The following is a 12,883-nucleotide window of genomic DNA, read 5'->3' as shown; positions in this document are numbered from 1 at the left end:
CAAAACACACTGACAAAGCAGAGAACATGACAATGTTTCAGAAAACACAACAAACTTTTGTTAAGGTTTGGACAATGATACAAAATGGAAGAATTCTGGTTTGTAGGTAAAAGTAGCAGTACTACCATGCATTAAAATTCTCCCTAAGTAAAAGTACATGACCATTATCAGCAAAATGTACTCAAAGTATAAAAGGTTAAGTGTTGATAATGCAGAAATGGCCCTTTCAGAGTGTGAAATTACCACCAGTCACCAACAGCCCAAAAACGAGATTTTTTCAAACTACAAGACTTTGGGTGCTAATTATTAAGACTAAATTTAATACAGGGGTTCTGTATTAAATATAGTACATGAGTGAATTATTACTCATGTGTTATATATAAGCTGCAAATATAAGCTGCATTTTCATGTTGATGTCATGAGGTATTTTCTCTTTTTGCCATTTTTCACTTTGTAAAATAAAATGTTGTGCTTTCAGTGTTGTTAATGTGTTTTTTGAATGTTGTGGCATTTTATGACTTGTTAATGTGTTTTCTAAAATATTGTTTTCTGTCCATTCTTTTTTCTACCTTGTTGTGGTCTGTGAAATGTTGTGTTTTCCACCTCAGGGCCTCCACAGAAACTGCTAATTGTGATTGATTCCTACATCTGTGTTTCTCCAAAGATAAATTAAACAAGTGTCTTATTCAAAAGTTTTAATATGCCATCTCTGACAAACACTGCAAACTTTACACAGCCAAACCATGACATTCAAATGCTTGTCTGGTACAGTAGTAACAGGAAATGAGGTAATGAGGGCCTCTCTGGGAGTGCACAGCATGGAGAGCGATGCACTGACCCGTGGCAACCCAGACAGGTCCACTGAACTTTAAAGGTGAATTGGATCAGGGCCCCTGCCCGGCTGCTCAGCCAAAAACCTCCTGATGAGGGCTTAGCGGCGGCAGTGAAAGCAACCTAATGAGTGACGAGTAATCAACACTATTACCAGGCCTCAGCAACGCATCCAAGCTTCAGCCCAGCAGGCTGTAATGTCGTTTACTGCCAAACTACAGGCTGATTCACTGCAAGAGCAACTAATCAGTAGAGGGGAATACTGACGAATTTAACGGCTTTAGTACAACTCTTTGCTATTGCACGACCAAAGAAAAAAGGCTTTGATTAATGAGCTGAAGCGGATTTTTCGCCCGGGTCTGTAGCCATCTGGGGCTTTACCTAAACTGATGACCTCACTGCATTTCACTGGCTGCAGTCCATCGTGCAACATGTCCCTGGCAATCAAAGAGCAGTGCCAACACAAAGGCCGAGTCAAGAGTCACTGCGACCCTTCAAGGTCGCAGTGAAGTAAGACATTAATTAGACAGTGTGTGTGTGTGTGTGTGTGTGTTTCTCTTAACGTCTTATTGTTGTAATGGAACATGAAACCCGGTTTGAAGTATTTGTAATAATCCTACATGGAAAAGGTTGTGACACTGAAAACAGCACTTTGGTAAAAAGTTATTCAGCAGTGTGACCCGCTTTTTATTCCCACAAATAAACAAAACACATTCACTTTATGAAATGTGTTGTAACCCTAAAGCCAAAAGGGTGTCAAAAGGTGTCACACGCGGTGGGTTTATCAGTGTTTGCAGTGCAACTCAGCTACGCAGTAAATGCATCATTTTCCTTACAATGAGCTAAAAGAGGGTAAAACGTTTTGGAGCTGCAGTGTCACTGCGAGTTTGTCCTTCCACGTTACGTTTGATTCACAGTTTAGCTGTGAAACTTTGAATCTGTATCATTTGACTTTTTAGCCACTCGGGGGCAGCAAATACAACAACAACTGTAAACACAACACTGACTTCACATCACGTTTTAAGGTAATACAGAAGACATCACCAGCAAGCTCCTGCCTATTTAAACATGCAACAGACATGGAGATACATTAGCATTTCTTTGGAGTCATGTTTTGGGCCATCTGATGAATTTAAGTCCAATATCCATACTATTTAAACTCTTTTTTGCTCTCCACCTGTTCCGGGGAAAAACACCTGACTCTTCAGCTGCTAAACGCTTCACAATATGTTAACCAGCTTGTGGCATACCCGAGGGTTCACGTGAGCTGCTCCCTGCTGTGGTAGGAAACGAGGTTGAGGGTGAAAATGAGAATGGTGAGATCTGACCAAACATTACATGTGTCATAAAACCGAGAATATGAGCTCAAAGAAGCTAAAAAGCTGCCGCTGCAGAGCTCTCTGTGGGTTCATCACTGTGAGTCTCCCTTTTCACTTTGTGGAGAGTCAATCAATTCACTGTTTGTGCATGGGAGGTTGATTCTTGAAAACTGGGATCAGATATCTTTGATAAAATATTCTAAACCTGTCGCTGCCCACTCAGAATCACCTGTTATCACGTGACCCACAGTCCGTGATGAAGTCACAAACTGACAGCTGAACAAGATGCATTCACTGAAGAAGGACATGATTTTTGGTCAAAAGCTTGGGAAAAAGCTAGTTAATGAACATTGGCTTAAGAATAATTAATTACAGAATAAAGCATTGATAGGAACAGCTTTGAATGTATTGTCTATTGTCAGCACATTTCCCATAAAAGGCCAAAAGTTGCCCACACTCTTCTTACTGTTATATTCTTTACAGTAAATTTTATTGGATGACAAAAAAAAAAAAATCTCAAAGCAGTCGTAAACACAGGCTCCAGCAGCTGTAATTTCAGGTTCTGGTATGTTCTCTGCATCGTTTGCAGGCAGGTACAGTGGTCTCTGGGCCTCCTGCACCAAACAGAGTTCAAAAGTTTAAACTCAGGCAGGATCTGTTGTCGGGACACTTTAAGCAACTTATGGACTTAAGGAGCTGTAATCCTTTGTGTGTAACTGATTTAATGAACAAAGTAAAAACAGAGGGTTGATCTTCTAATCCTTCAAATACTACAAGCTACTTGAAATACTGTTGTACTACATTTCATTCCCTTGATGTTAATCAAGACTGTAAATCCACAGATTTTAAGATTGTGACTTATCAATCTTTCAGAGCAGAATAAAACAAAAGCAAACTGTTCGAGGAGGATCTGTGATATATCATGCTGCATACTTTTAGATGGAATCTCTGTTAAGTGGTGTGTGGGTTGGTGTGTGAGTGTGTATGTGCTGAATTCTCTGGCATGTGAAAGAGATTGAGTTTCATAAGGAGATCTGGTCGTTAATTCGCCTGTTTATCTCGACGCAGAGCTCTGGACTAAATTTGAGTGTAATATATGATTCTCTCAGACACGTTTTATCTTCGCCGACTTCTCCGTCCGCCTCCTCTTTTTCTCCGCAGCCTCACCCCCTCTCCTCCCACCTCCCCTTGCCCTGACAGAGACGCTCACCCCGTTCCTTGCCAAATACTTTCCATTCAAAAAAAAAAAAAAAACACCCTATTCTGCTGGTTATCAATCTAGTCCATCATCACTCCCACCTCCCATGCTAACTGAGCTGAAGCTAATCCATGTTTATGCCTGTATTCAGCACTGCTACGCCCTATTAAAAGTTTTATAGGTGCTTTGAAGCAGTTTGTCATATTTACTTGTACAAAACAAGACATCGCTTTGATTCAAGGCATCACTTTGGATCAGGAGGAAGCGTTGATGCTCTGCAGCTGCTGTAGATGTAATGGACCAAGAAGAGCCGTGCCAGGTCTGGTTTCAGCCCTCACTGATGGTTTATGTTGGCCCCTGATCAGGATCCAGAATTCCCCTCTCAAACATTTTCACAGTGCATTGGTTTGACTTCTTCCTCACTCAGCACAAACAGGTATTTGTTACTGTTGCAGCCCAGAAAACATTTCTGTGGCAAACATTTTATGGTTTTACAGTTTGGGGATTTTTTTTCTGGACTTTACATGAAAAGGCTTCACTTCCAGTCAGGTACTTGGACCTTTAGTTACTTCCAAGCTTGTAGTGCCACCTTGTGGTAGAACTTAATAGTTTAATTACAACTTTACAAATGCCCACAGGATTTTGTGGCAGTTTGAAGACGCTGGCCCTGTAGTTCACTTCACAAGTATAGATCATGTTGGAACCCAATAGTTTCATTGTACTTAAATCCACGGGAATATACATGACAAACATTAGCACGTTATTTGAATACATACACTACATACACAAAACTGCTATACAAACACTATAAAAATAAAAATTAAACATATACATAATCACAACTACATTCACAGAACACCTAAACATTTCTTAACTTCTAAGTTTGATTTCCTGCCTTCTGGGCACATTTTAGTTCCTTTTGTCTCAGTGTTCTTCAAAAGTCAACTTGCTTTAGATAATCCATCCTTTTTTTTTGTGCCAAGGTAAAGTTACGTTTTCATGTCAACGCAGTTGCACGCACAAAGTGCTTTTGCTTCCTTTCTGAGCATTTCTGGATGGGCTGCAACTCAGCAGAAATGACTAAAATCCACAACACTCATGCACATGGTCATGGTCAGTACTGAGGAAACTTTCAGAGAAAAGTCCCTTCTCACCACTGAAAAAGGGAAACAGGATGTCCGAGGGAATGGATCACCAGCAGTATCTCAATCAAGTTTCAAGTCTCTGAACCTGTACAATAAAGCTATGTTATTGCTGTTCTCAGTAAGCGTTAATGTGGTGATTTCCAGGTGATTTACAAGTCGAGGCTAAATGTCGTTAAGAAGCGAACATTTCAAAGATGTCTCAGTCACGTGTAACCGTTATTTGAACAATATTTCAATCACGTACTTCAACATGTGCTGAAACATGGTAATTGAAATCACAGGGAAACAGAGTTTATACAGTATGTAACTTAGACATTTAAAGAACTTTCACTTTTCAACCAAATTCTTCCCAAGTATAACGTAAAGGTATAAGTGTCGTCTAAATATTTCTTTGATCTAACGATACGAGTAAATGTACAGTGTCTTCTTTCAGTGCAGTTTTACAGCTGGACAAATCTCAGTCTGGGTGTGTGTGACCTTGAGTGTCCACCAGTGTCTTCTATCAGGTCATCACAGTCCTCCTCAGATGGGTTTCAGTCAGGGCTCACTGGGGAGTAGAGAGGGCTTTCGTCTTCATCACCTAATGATCAGACAACAACAAAGATCAGCAAACGTGTCCTGACTCTTTTTTTTCCACAAGTGTTAACACGTGTTTGCAACATCTGTTTAGTGATATTTACTTGAACTCAGGTTTGTTGTTTGTCCAGAATAAAACTGATTATTGCCATCAACAAGCCTTGAAGGATCAAAAGCACCACTGGCAGCAGATGACTGGCCTGGATCCGGATCTGTGATTTATGAGACCACAGGTAATTCTTTTACTTTTTGTGACGTTATCTACATCTTTTTGAGACAGTTTCACATCGGCTTTCATCTTTCACTTCCTCCAGACTGAACAAGTAAAACACACATACAGAATGTGTCCAGCTAGTCTACCTCTGTCCAAAATCAACACAATACATCTGCTGGATGTTGCTTCATATTTAACAGACAGACATGAGTGGTGAGCGACAGAACTCAACTGACCAGGACTGACTGCAGCATAGCCGTTGTTTATGTTTTCGTAGCACTCCCCAGACGAGGTACTTGAGGTTTCGAATGAGTCCACTGAGATCTTTGAAATTCTGGCGTACTGAGCATCTTGGGGGCCACCGTTGATGATTGGAAAAGGTCCAGTCGCTTCATTTGTATGTTGAGGAACTGAAAAACAACAATGAAATATAATATTAAAGACAAAAAACAATGCAACATAAATAACTGCTTATATATATACACACACACACACACACACACACATATACATATATATATATATATATATATATATATATAATGTTAAAATTTAAATATTTGTGATTTCATCTACCCCGCTCTGATGATTACAGGGAACTTTATCTTTGCAAGTGACTCACCTTCCTCAAAGAGACTGTCAAGACCTGAAGGCCTCATCAAAGGGTTTGCATCAGTTCTGTATCTCTGAGAATCTGGATTGAAAATGATGCACACGATGCAATATTTTAATCACAAACCATCCTGCAAACCTTCAGTGCAAACAGCATCAGCAGGGACTGCACACACGTGGCACAGCAGCTTCAACCGCAAAATGCAGAAACACAGCGAGAGAACATCTGAAGTGCGAAACGTTACGAAGCATCAAATAATAAATGCAAACGGAAAGGAAATGAAAGAATGTGGCTCACTCTTAAAGGTTGATAATGGGACAGACTGGTCACTGCTTGGGTCATACTGCTCATAGTCTGTATCTACTGACGTGCTGTCAACACTACTGAGCTGGGTCCAGAGCTGCCTGGGATTGGGGGGGACTTTTTGAGACAAACAGAAAAAAAATGGAATGACTCGATAAGATGACAACAAGCTTTCAAGCAACTTTCTCATCACTGTACATGTACATAAACGCATGAACTGTACCGCATAAAGAAAGACAAGGTAGAAAACATTAATATACGATATAAGATAAAAAAATTTACATAGACATTAAAATTAAATTTTTGATTTATTATATTCTTGAAAACATTCAACCACTGACCATCGGTGTGCAGCTGGTTGGTAGTGACTTTAACGAGGTCGACGGGGCCTTCGTAGTTGTTGTGATTATGTCCAGAGGAAGGTCGTGGGTTCGTGCGCATCTGATGGAGTAAGAAAGCTGTGGACGCATAAAGCAAGATATAAATAATTAATGCAAGCTGTATGAAATGTTTAACTCGAGCTGTGTCTTAATCTGCATATTAAATACAACCACACAAAGTAAAATGCACTTTTAAAAGCAAAAAATTAAAACTTTCAAAAACATAAAAGAAAAGGATTTTAAAACATAAGAAACTGAATTGAACGAATTGTGTGACCTTAGTGATCTGGTTTACTTTCCAGATCACTAAGGAGTGAAAGTGATCAGGCTGCAGCGCAGGCTGCAGTGAGGAGAACCAACCGTGTCTTTTCCTGTAATGGCAGCACAGCACTGTGTTTGTGATCAGAAACACGAGGAGCAGAAGAGACAGAGTGATCATGATGAGAATCTCTGGAGACGTCAAGAAGAAAGGAGCTTCAGCAGCAGCGACTGTGGTTGTTTCTGGGATGGACGGTTCAGACAAAACACACCTTAATACCATATTTTTCATTCAAGACTCACAGGGAAGTTGGTGCTTGTTTGAACACTTTCCTGCTCAACATACTGAGAATAACAAAACATACTGCTCTTAAATGAGCCAAGGAATATTTCAATTAACAGTTCTAAACATATTTGATGTCTTTTTTTTTTCAAAAATATAAAACCTTATTAAATATTTACCAATCGTCCAACTGGTCATTGCAGTTGAGTTCTCTGTGCTGGGTGTGGGGGTAGGTAACCCGAGTGAACCTGCAGGATAATGATATTGTTTTGTTTGTTTGTTTTTGTGTTTTGTTTTTTGTTGCTTGAGGTGGTTGAGATGGGTGCTGACAAATAAAGAAAAGATTTTTTCTTTTTTAAATCACAGTTTCACAGTTATAAGCAGAATGAGCTCAACATGTTTGTCCTAGAGCAAAACTTTGATATGAAACACTGAACAGGAAGCAGGCTGTTCCCCCTGTTTTACCGTGTCTGAACAAAACCATCACATTTTGTTGCAGTTCAACCCTTACCCGCCGCTGCTGGACGAGACACTTTACTGACAAGCACAAACACAAAAACTCTGCCACTCACCATTACAGATGACGCCAGATGCTTTTGAGTCCATGCACAGGTGTGGTAAGCTGTACTCGCTGCACTGCCACAGGTTCTGGTGTTCTTTTACACACGAATAGAACCACATTGTCCCGTTGTTGTGTGTGAGATGAGGAACAAACTGGGTGAATTTTGTCGGCCTGGTGCCGCACTTCAGCATGGAGCACACCATGTATGCTAAGTGTGCATTCCAGCAGTTATCACACACCGTACCCCAGCTGCCGTTACGGTGGACCTCCAGTTTACCAGAGCAGCGGTCCAGACCTCCAGTCAGTCTGATTGCTTTCATCTCTGCACAGAGACACGCAGAAATTACAAACTGTGAAACTATATGAGGAAAACAGAAGAAGATCAAGATTTTTCTGCAATAAATTAATGTCAAGTTAATTATTCCCCTTTAATACACAAGGAGCTTTTGGATTTAACCCCTTATTTATGATATCACCAGTGAGGACGCTAAAGTCACGATAGTTTTATTCTTTGAATTATAACCAAACAAGACTTGTATTTTATACAAAAATTACAGTATTTTTTTTTACCATGTTTAGGCCAACCAAAACAAATAAACATACAAATATAGAATTAAGTATTTAATTGAACTGAACAACATGCTCAGAATTTTACTCTCTCTGTTCATGTTTCAGTTCAGTGATTTTCTGTTTTGTTTTATTTTTTTTTTCTGTATGTATGAATGTGTTTTTTAATCAGACTGTGACCTGAGCATATGACACCAGCATCCTCTTTGTGTCCACAGTCGGGCTCCTCCTGTGCAGCCGGACAGGTCCACAGGTTCTCCTCTTTGCCCGTGCAGTTCAGCTCGTCCAGGTGGATGGGTCCTCTGCCCGGGGGAAAGGAGCCACCCTGTCCCGTCACATTGAGGGCGTAACCACAGCTGAGCTGGGCGCACACCACGTTTGCATCCCTCAGGTCCCACTGGTCATCACACACTGTGCCCCATCTGCCGTTTCTCCACACCTCCACCCTTCCAGCACATCGGTCTGGCCCTCCGGCCAACTGCAAAACATGGTGGCCTGCGGACAACATTATCATGCTGTCAGCTTGTTTATAAAGAGCATTGTTACAGATATCAACTTATTAGGTGATATTTAATTTGACAATAAAAAAGATGAATTAAAAGAATGAATATCAATTATCTATATTCTATTTTAGTCTTCTAGAGCTGCCCTGATTTCTTTTAAAGGATCAGACACAACAGCTGCAATCCAGCTGTAACTTAGAGCTCATAGACCACCCTGGTCAAATAATGAGAATTTCTAATATGATGTTCTGTTGTTATGTATTTGCCAAATCAAAAGTCAAAGCCTATAACAAAGCAGAAATAGTTTAGAGTTTATGCTTTACCGTAGTCAAGACAAAACGTTTCACAATCTCTTCTCATTGCCATTTTGTGCAAACTTCACAGGTTCAGCTGAACTTTTCTTCAAAAACATAGCACATTTTATGTAATTATGATAGATATTGAAGACAACCTTACCGCAAACCACTTCAGTAATCACAGTGCAGCTACTTCCCACACTTTGTGAGCAGTTCTGCAAACGGCCATCTTTGTACGAACAGTTGTGAAAGCAGGTGGTGTTGGGAGGTGAGCTGGTTTTAGTTACATTATAGACACTGCCACAGTGAAGATCCTGACAGATTTGTTCAGCCAACACATCTGTGTAGTCTGATAAGAACGCCACCACATCGCTGCTCCTGTTTCCAGGCAGCCTGAGAGTAAAGTTGCATTTAGCAGCACGGTGGTGAACGTAGGGGTCACCTGAGGACAGACAGACGCAGAAACATGTACAGATTCTACAGGTTCTCTAATTCTGGTCCCTTCAAACATAAATCAATGTAACGATTGTTTAGTATTTGTACTATTTGTACTCTGTTTTGAATTTGAGTTTACACAGCTGATGATAAGTATGTGTTATAAATTTCTTGTGCAGCATTTGCAACCAAAAGTTATTCTGGTTTTGTGTGTCGGATATTTTCAGTAACTGATATTGCAAGTTTGATTATATTCTACATTTTTCTTACTGCCATTAAATCCAATGAAAAGACCAAAGCCTTATGGAACTGATTCAAACCAAAGCCTCAACTTTATTATAGTGTGTTACTCAGCACAGTGCATCAAACACACCAAGCAGCATGTTGCGATCGCGTTCTATTCCTTTGAAGAGTAAAACCACTTGACCAGATGTTCAGTGTGGTGTGGGTGATACATAAAAAGAGACCACATCTTTAGGGTGTGCTTTTCTTGTTAAGGAGAAAAGCATTTTGCACATGAATGTGACAGACCTGTAAACCAAAGACGAAATAAATAATGGCCACCATACAGCACCAAAAGCCACTTTAGTTTCAGCTAAACTTTGAAACACATTTATCCATGTAAAATTTATGGTTTTCATTACTTAAATAAATAGCTGCATTAAACGGTAAAATAGGAAACAGTACAAGCTCATTTCACTGACAGCAATAATTCACATCTTCCACAGGTAGTTTATAATTTACTTTTACAATTTAATAACTACTTTCAATTTTTTTAATGTAATAACTTTGTTTATGTGCTGATGTACTCTAGTAGCAGACCGAATCTGACAATGTCAATCACATTGTTCAGCAATTTCTGTAAAAAATACATTTTTACAATACTTTAAAAGGGCATAGTGGTTAATACATTTGCCACAAAATCCTTGCTCTGGTTTTTTGCATGTCATACTCTTCTCTCTCTCCCTGCACATTTCCTGGTTGTTTCTATACGTGGTATGTGTTACCGTTTTACAGTAATACATACCTTAATATTTATGGTACTCTTTAAATTTCTCAGCTCTGATTCACTATGTGAATTCCAGTTGGAATGGAGCTTATTTTATTATCTATAATCACTATTACTTTGGCAAATGAAAATTCACTGGACTGAGATGTTTCTGGGGCGAAACTATATTCTAGAGGATGCAGTTAAGGGCAAACAGCAGAAGCAAACAGCAGCAAAGATTGCTTGAAGAAGAATCTGCGTGGGAGAGTTTGCTTTGCAATTTCAGTTTGATTTGCACCTGCAAAATTCACAATGATGTGTGTCATGTGCAGGTCAGCCCACATCCTGTGACAATAAGAGCAAGACTGTTCATACAACTTCTGTATGAAGTGTTTTCCTGATTCTTGGCAAAAATAATACAACAGTGTACTTGTGATAAATGTGTAGGTGTACACCTCTGCACAGAAGAAAAATTACTTACTGTTGAATTCCTCTTGTGTAATTTCTGTAGTATTGCCTCCCTCTGTTTTCACCTGGACATCAGTTGGGATTGTTTGAGTGGACAAGTTTTGAAAAGCTGAAATAAAGACGGGAAAAGACTTGGTGAGTTAATTGGCAGTTAGCGTGTTAGCATCAAGCCAGTGTATGCTGTTTGACCTGTATACAGACCACTCACCAACACACCTCAACTCACATCAGGAGTGCAGTGTGGGTGAAACATGAGAGATTGCATCGCCTGCCAGGTGCAATTTTTTGTAATTTATTCTTGTTATTTTCTTCGTGAAGATGTACACTATGATTTTCCTCTGTCTACCTTCAAAACCAGCTTTATGTTTTCCCCTCTCTGTGATTAAGTTTGTCTGTGATTAAATCTTAAGCACCCACAGCAAAGTTTAAAGCAATCACATGGATTCAGTCTTGTCACTGTAGTGAATTGCAATGTGACGATCCTAAGGTTGAGCTAAAAGACTATTATAAAAAAAAATAAATACAAAGGATAAAAGTTTGAGATTAAAAACTGTAAATATCACACAACGAATAAAATTTAAAAAATGTAACATCTACAAATGTGCCTAATCCACCTTTCATCCTGAACTCAATCTTTTCAACCATTTAAGTACATTTAAACTCTTCAAGGAGAAAATGTTTTCCAAATTAAAATGATGCACTTGTAAACATAAAACCTACAAAAAGAAAAATAACAGCTTGTGTAACTGGACCATATGAAGCTGTTTGCCAGGGTTATATTGTACATAGAAAATAATTCTGCTCTTCAGGTAGCAGTGTGTTACTTTATCCATGTTAAAATTTTCTTATCATAAATAATGTAAAAAAAAAACTACAACAAAACTGAGAGTCAATACCAGTATTTGCAATTTCACATTATTTTTCAATTCAAAATTTAATAACATGGTCAAACTGAATTGATTGTGAGTGACAGTCATTGATTGTGTTAATACACCTGAAAAATAGTATTAAATATCAGTACTTTCATGTAATCACAAAATATATAAAAAAAATTTAAATCAAAAGTTTATAAATGAATGAAAGTGATAACATTACCTTGACAAACACAGCTCAGTAGAACAATTAAAATGTATTTCACCAGCTTCATGTTGTTCACAGAAAGACTGAAACAGCTTCTACTGTCTCTGCTCACAGATGAAACTCAGACTGAGCTTGTCGAGTGCAGCTTCCTCCTTTGTTCCTCTTACATACAGTTCATAGATCTTCCTATTTACCCACAGTGTTTCATTACAGGAAGTAAAACACATGACATTGTCACTGATAAACGAATACCTGTCCTTAAATAATACCCTGTTCATGATTCACATACCTTAAAAATAATAGATACGTCATGCTGTCACCTTGGAAACTTTGACACCAAAGCCATTTGAATTCCAGTAAATTATCAGTATGTAGACTGAATATCTAAAAATATTCACTCATATGGTGACGTAAATTATACTGTGAAATGTTACAATGTTTTTAAGTTGCTGCTTGTATTTGTCTTAAAATTACCAAACTACTCACAGTGAACTTAATTTTTTTTAAGGAATCCTACTACATGAAATGAACTGAATCTAATGGTGCTAAAACGTTGGGTTTCTTCTGTGAAAATACAGTTATTGAGATAATACATGATACCATGTTAACAGTCTTGTGGTCATACTATGTCTAAGATATTAAGTCTTGTGTTACAGTACATCAGCCAGGTGACCTAATTCTACCTTAAACCAGTTGAGGGCAACATTAGCCCATGCCCCATGTCTAATGTGGAGCCTCTTCTAAACAAACTGGTAAAAGGAAAACTGATCATGCTGTGAACAAGTTTGTTTTGCCCCTGAAACGGATCGTGAATCCTGCATTTAGAAAACCACACACGGTTAAATGAAGAAATAAGACTGACTG

General features: G+C 38.8%; 1 protein-coding gene across 2 annotated transcripts; it reads right to left on the bottom strand.

The window, feature by feature from the left end:
- Nucleotides 1-4,045: 4,045 nt before the first annotated feature.
- On the bottom strand, nt 4,046-12,172 carry LOC121192331 (T-cell differentiation antigen CD6-like). 2 transcript variants are annotated; one of them, XM_041053970.1, is made up of 13 exons: nt 12,035-12,172; nt 10,953-11,048; nt 9,209-9,490; nt 8,430-8,744; nt 7,693-8,004; nt 7,300-7,368; nt 6,940-7,080; nt 6,541-6,657; nt 6,194-6,316; nt 5,906-5,977; nt 5,520-5,693; nt 5,174-5,281; nt 4,046-5,073 (listed from the first exon to the last, which is right to left on the bottom strand). In XM_041053970.1, exons 1-13 carry the CDS (start codon nt 12,084-12,086, stop codon nt 5,027-5,029), a joined length of 1,908 nt encoding a protein of 635 aa, XP_040909904.1. In that variant the 5' UTR covers nt 12,087-12,172; the 3' UTR covers nt 4,046-5,026. The 2 variants fall into 2 exon arrangements, with proteins under 2 accessions (XP_040909904.1, XP_040909905.1); XM_041053971.1 differs by lacking the exon at nt 5,174-5,281.
- Between the last annotated feature and the right edge of the window lie 711 nt (nt 12,173-12,883).

The sequence above is a fragment of the Toxotes jaculatrix genome, chromosome 13 (assembly GCF_017976425.1).
Source record: "Toxotes jaculatrix isolate fToxJac2 chromosome 13, fToxJac2.pri, whole genome shotgun sequence".
Lineage (NCBI taxonomy): Eukaryota > Metazoa > Chordata > Actinopteri > Toxotidae > Toxotes > Toxotes jaculatrix.
This window is presented reverse-complemented; position numbering and strand designations above follow the sequence as displayed.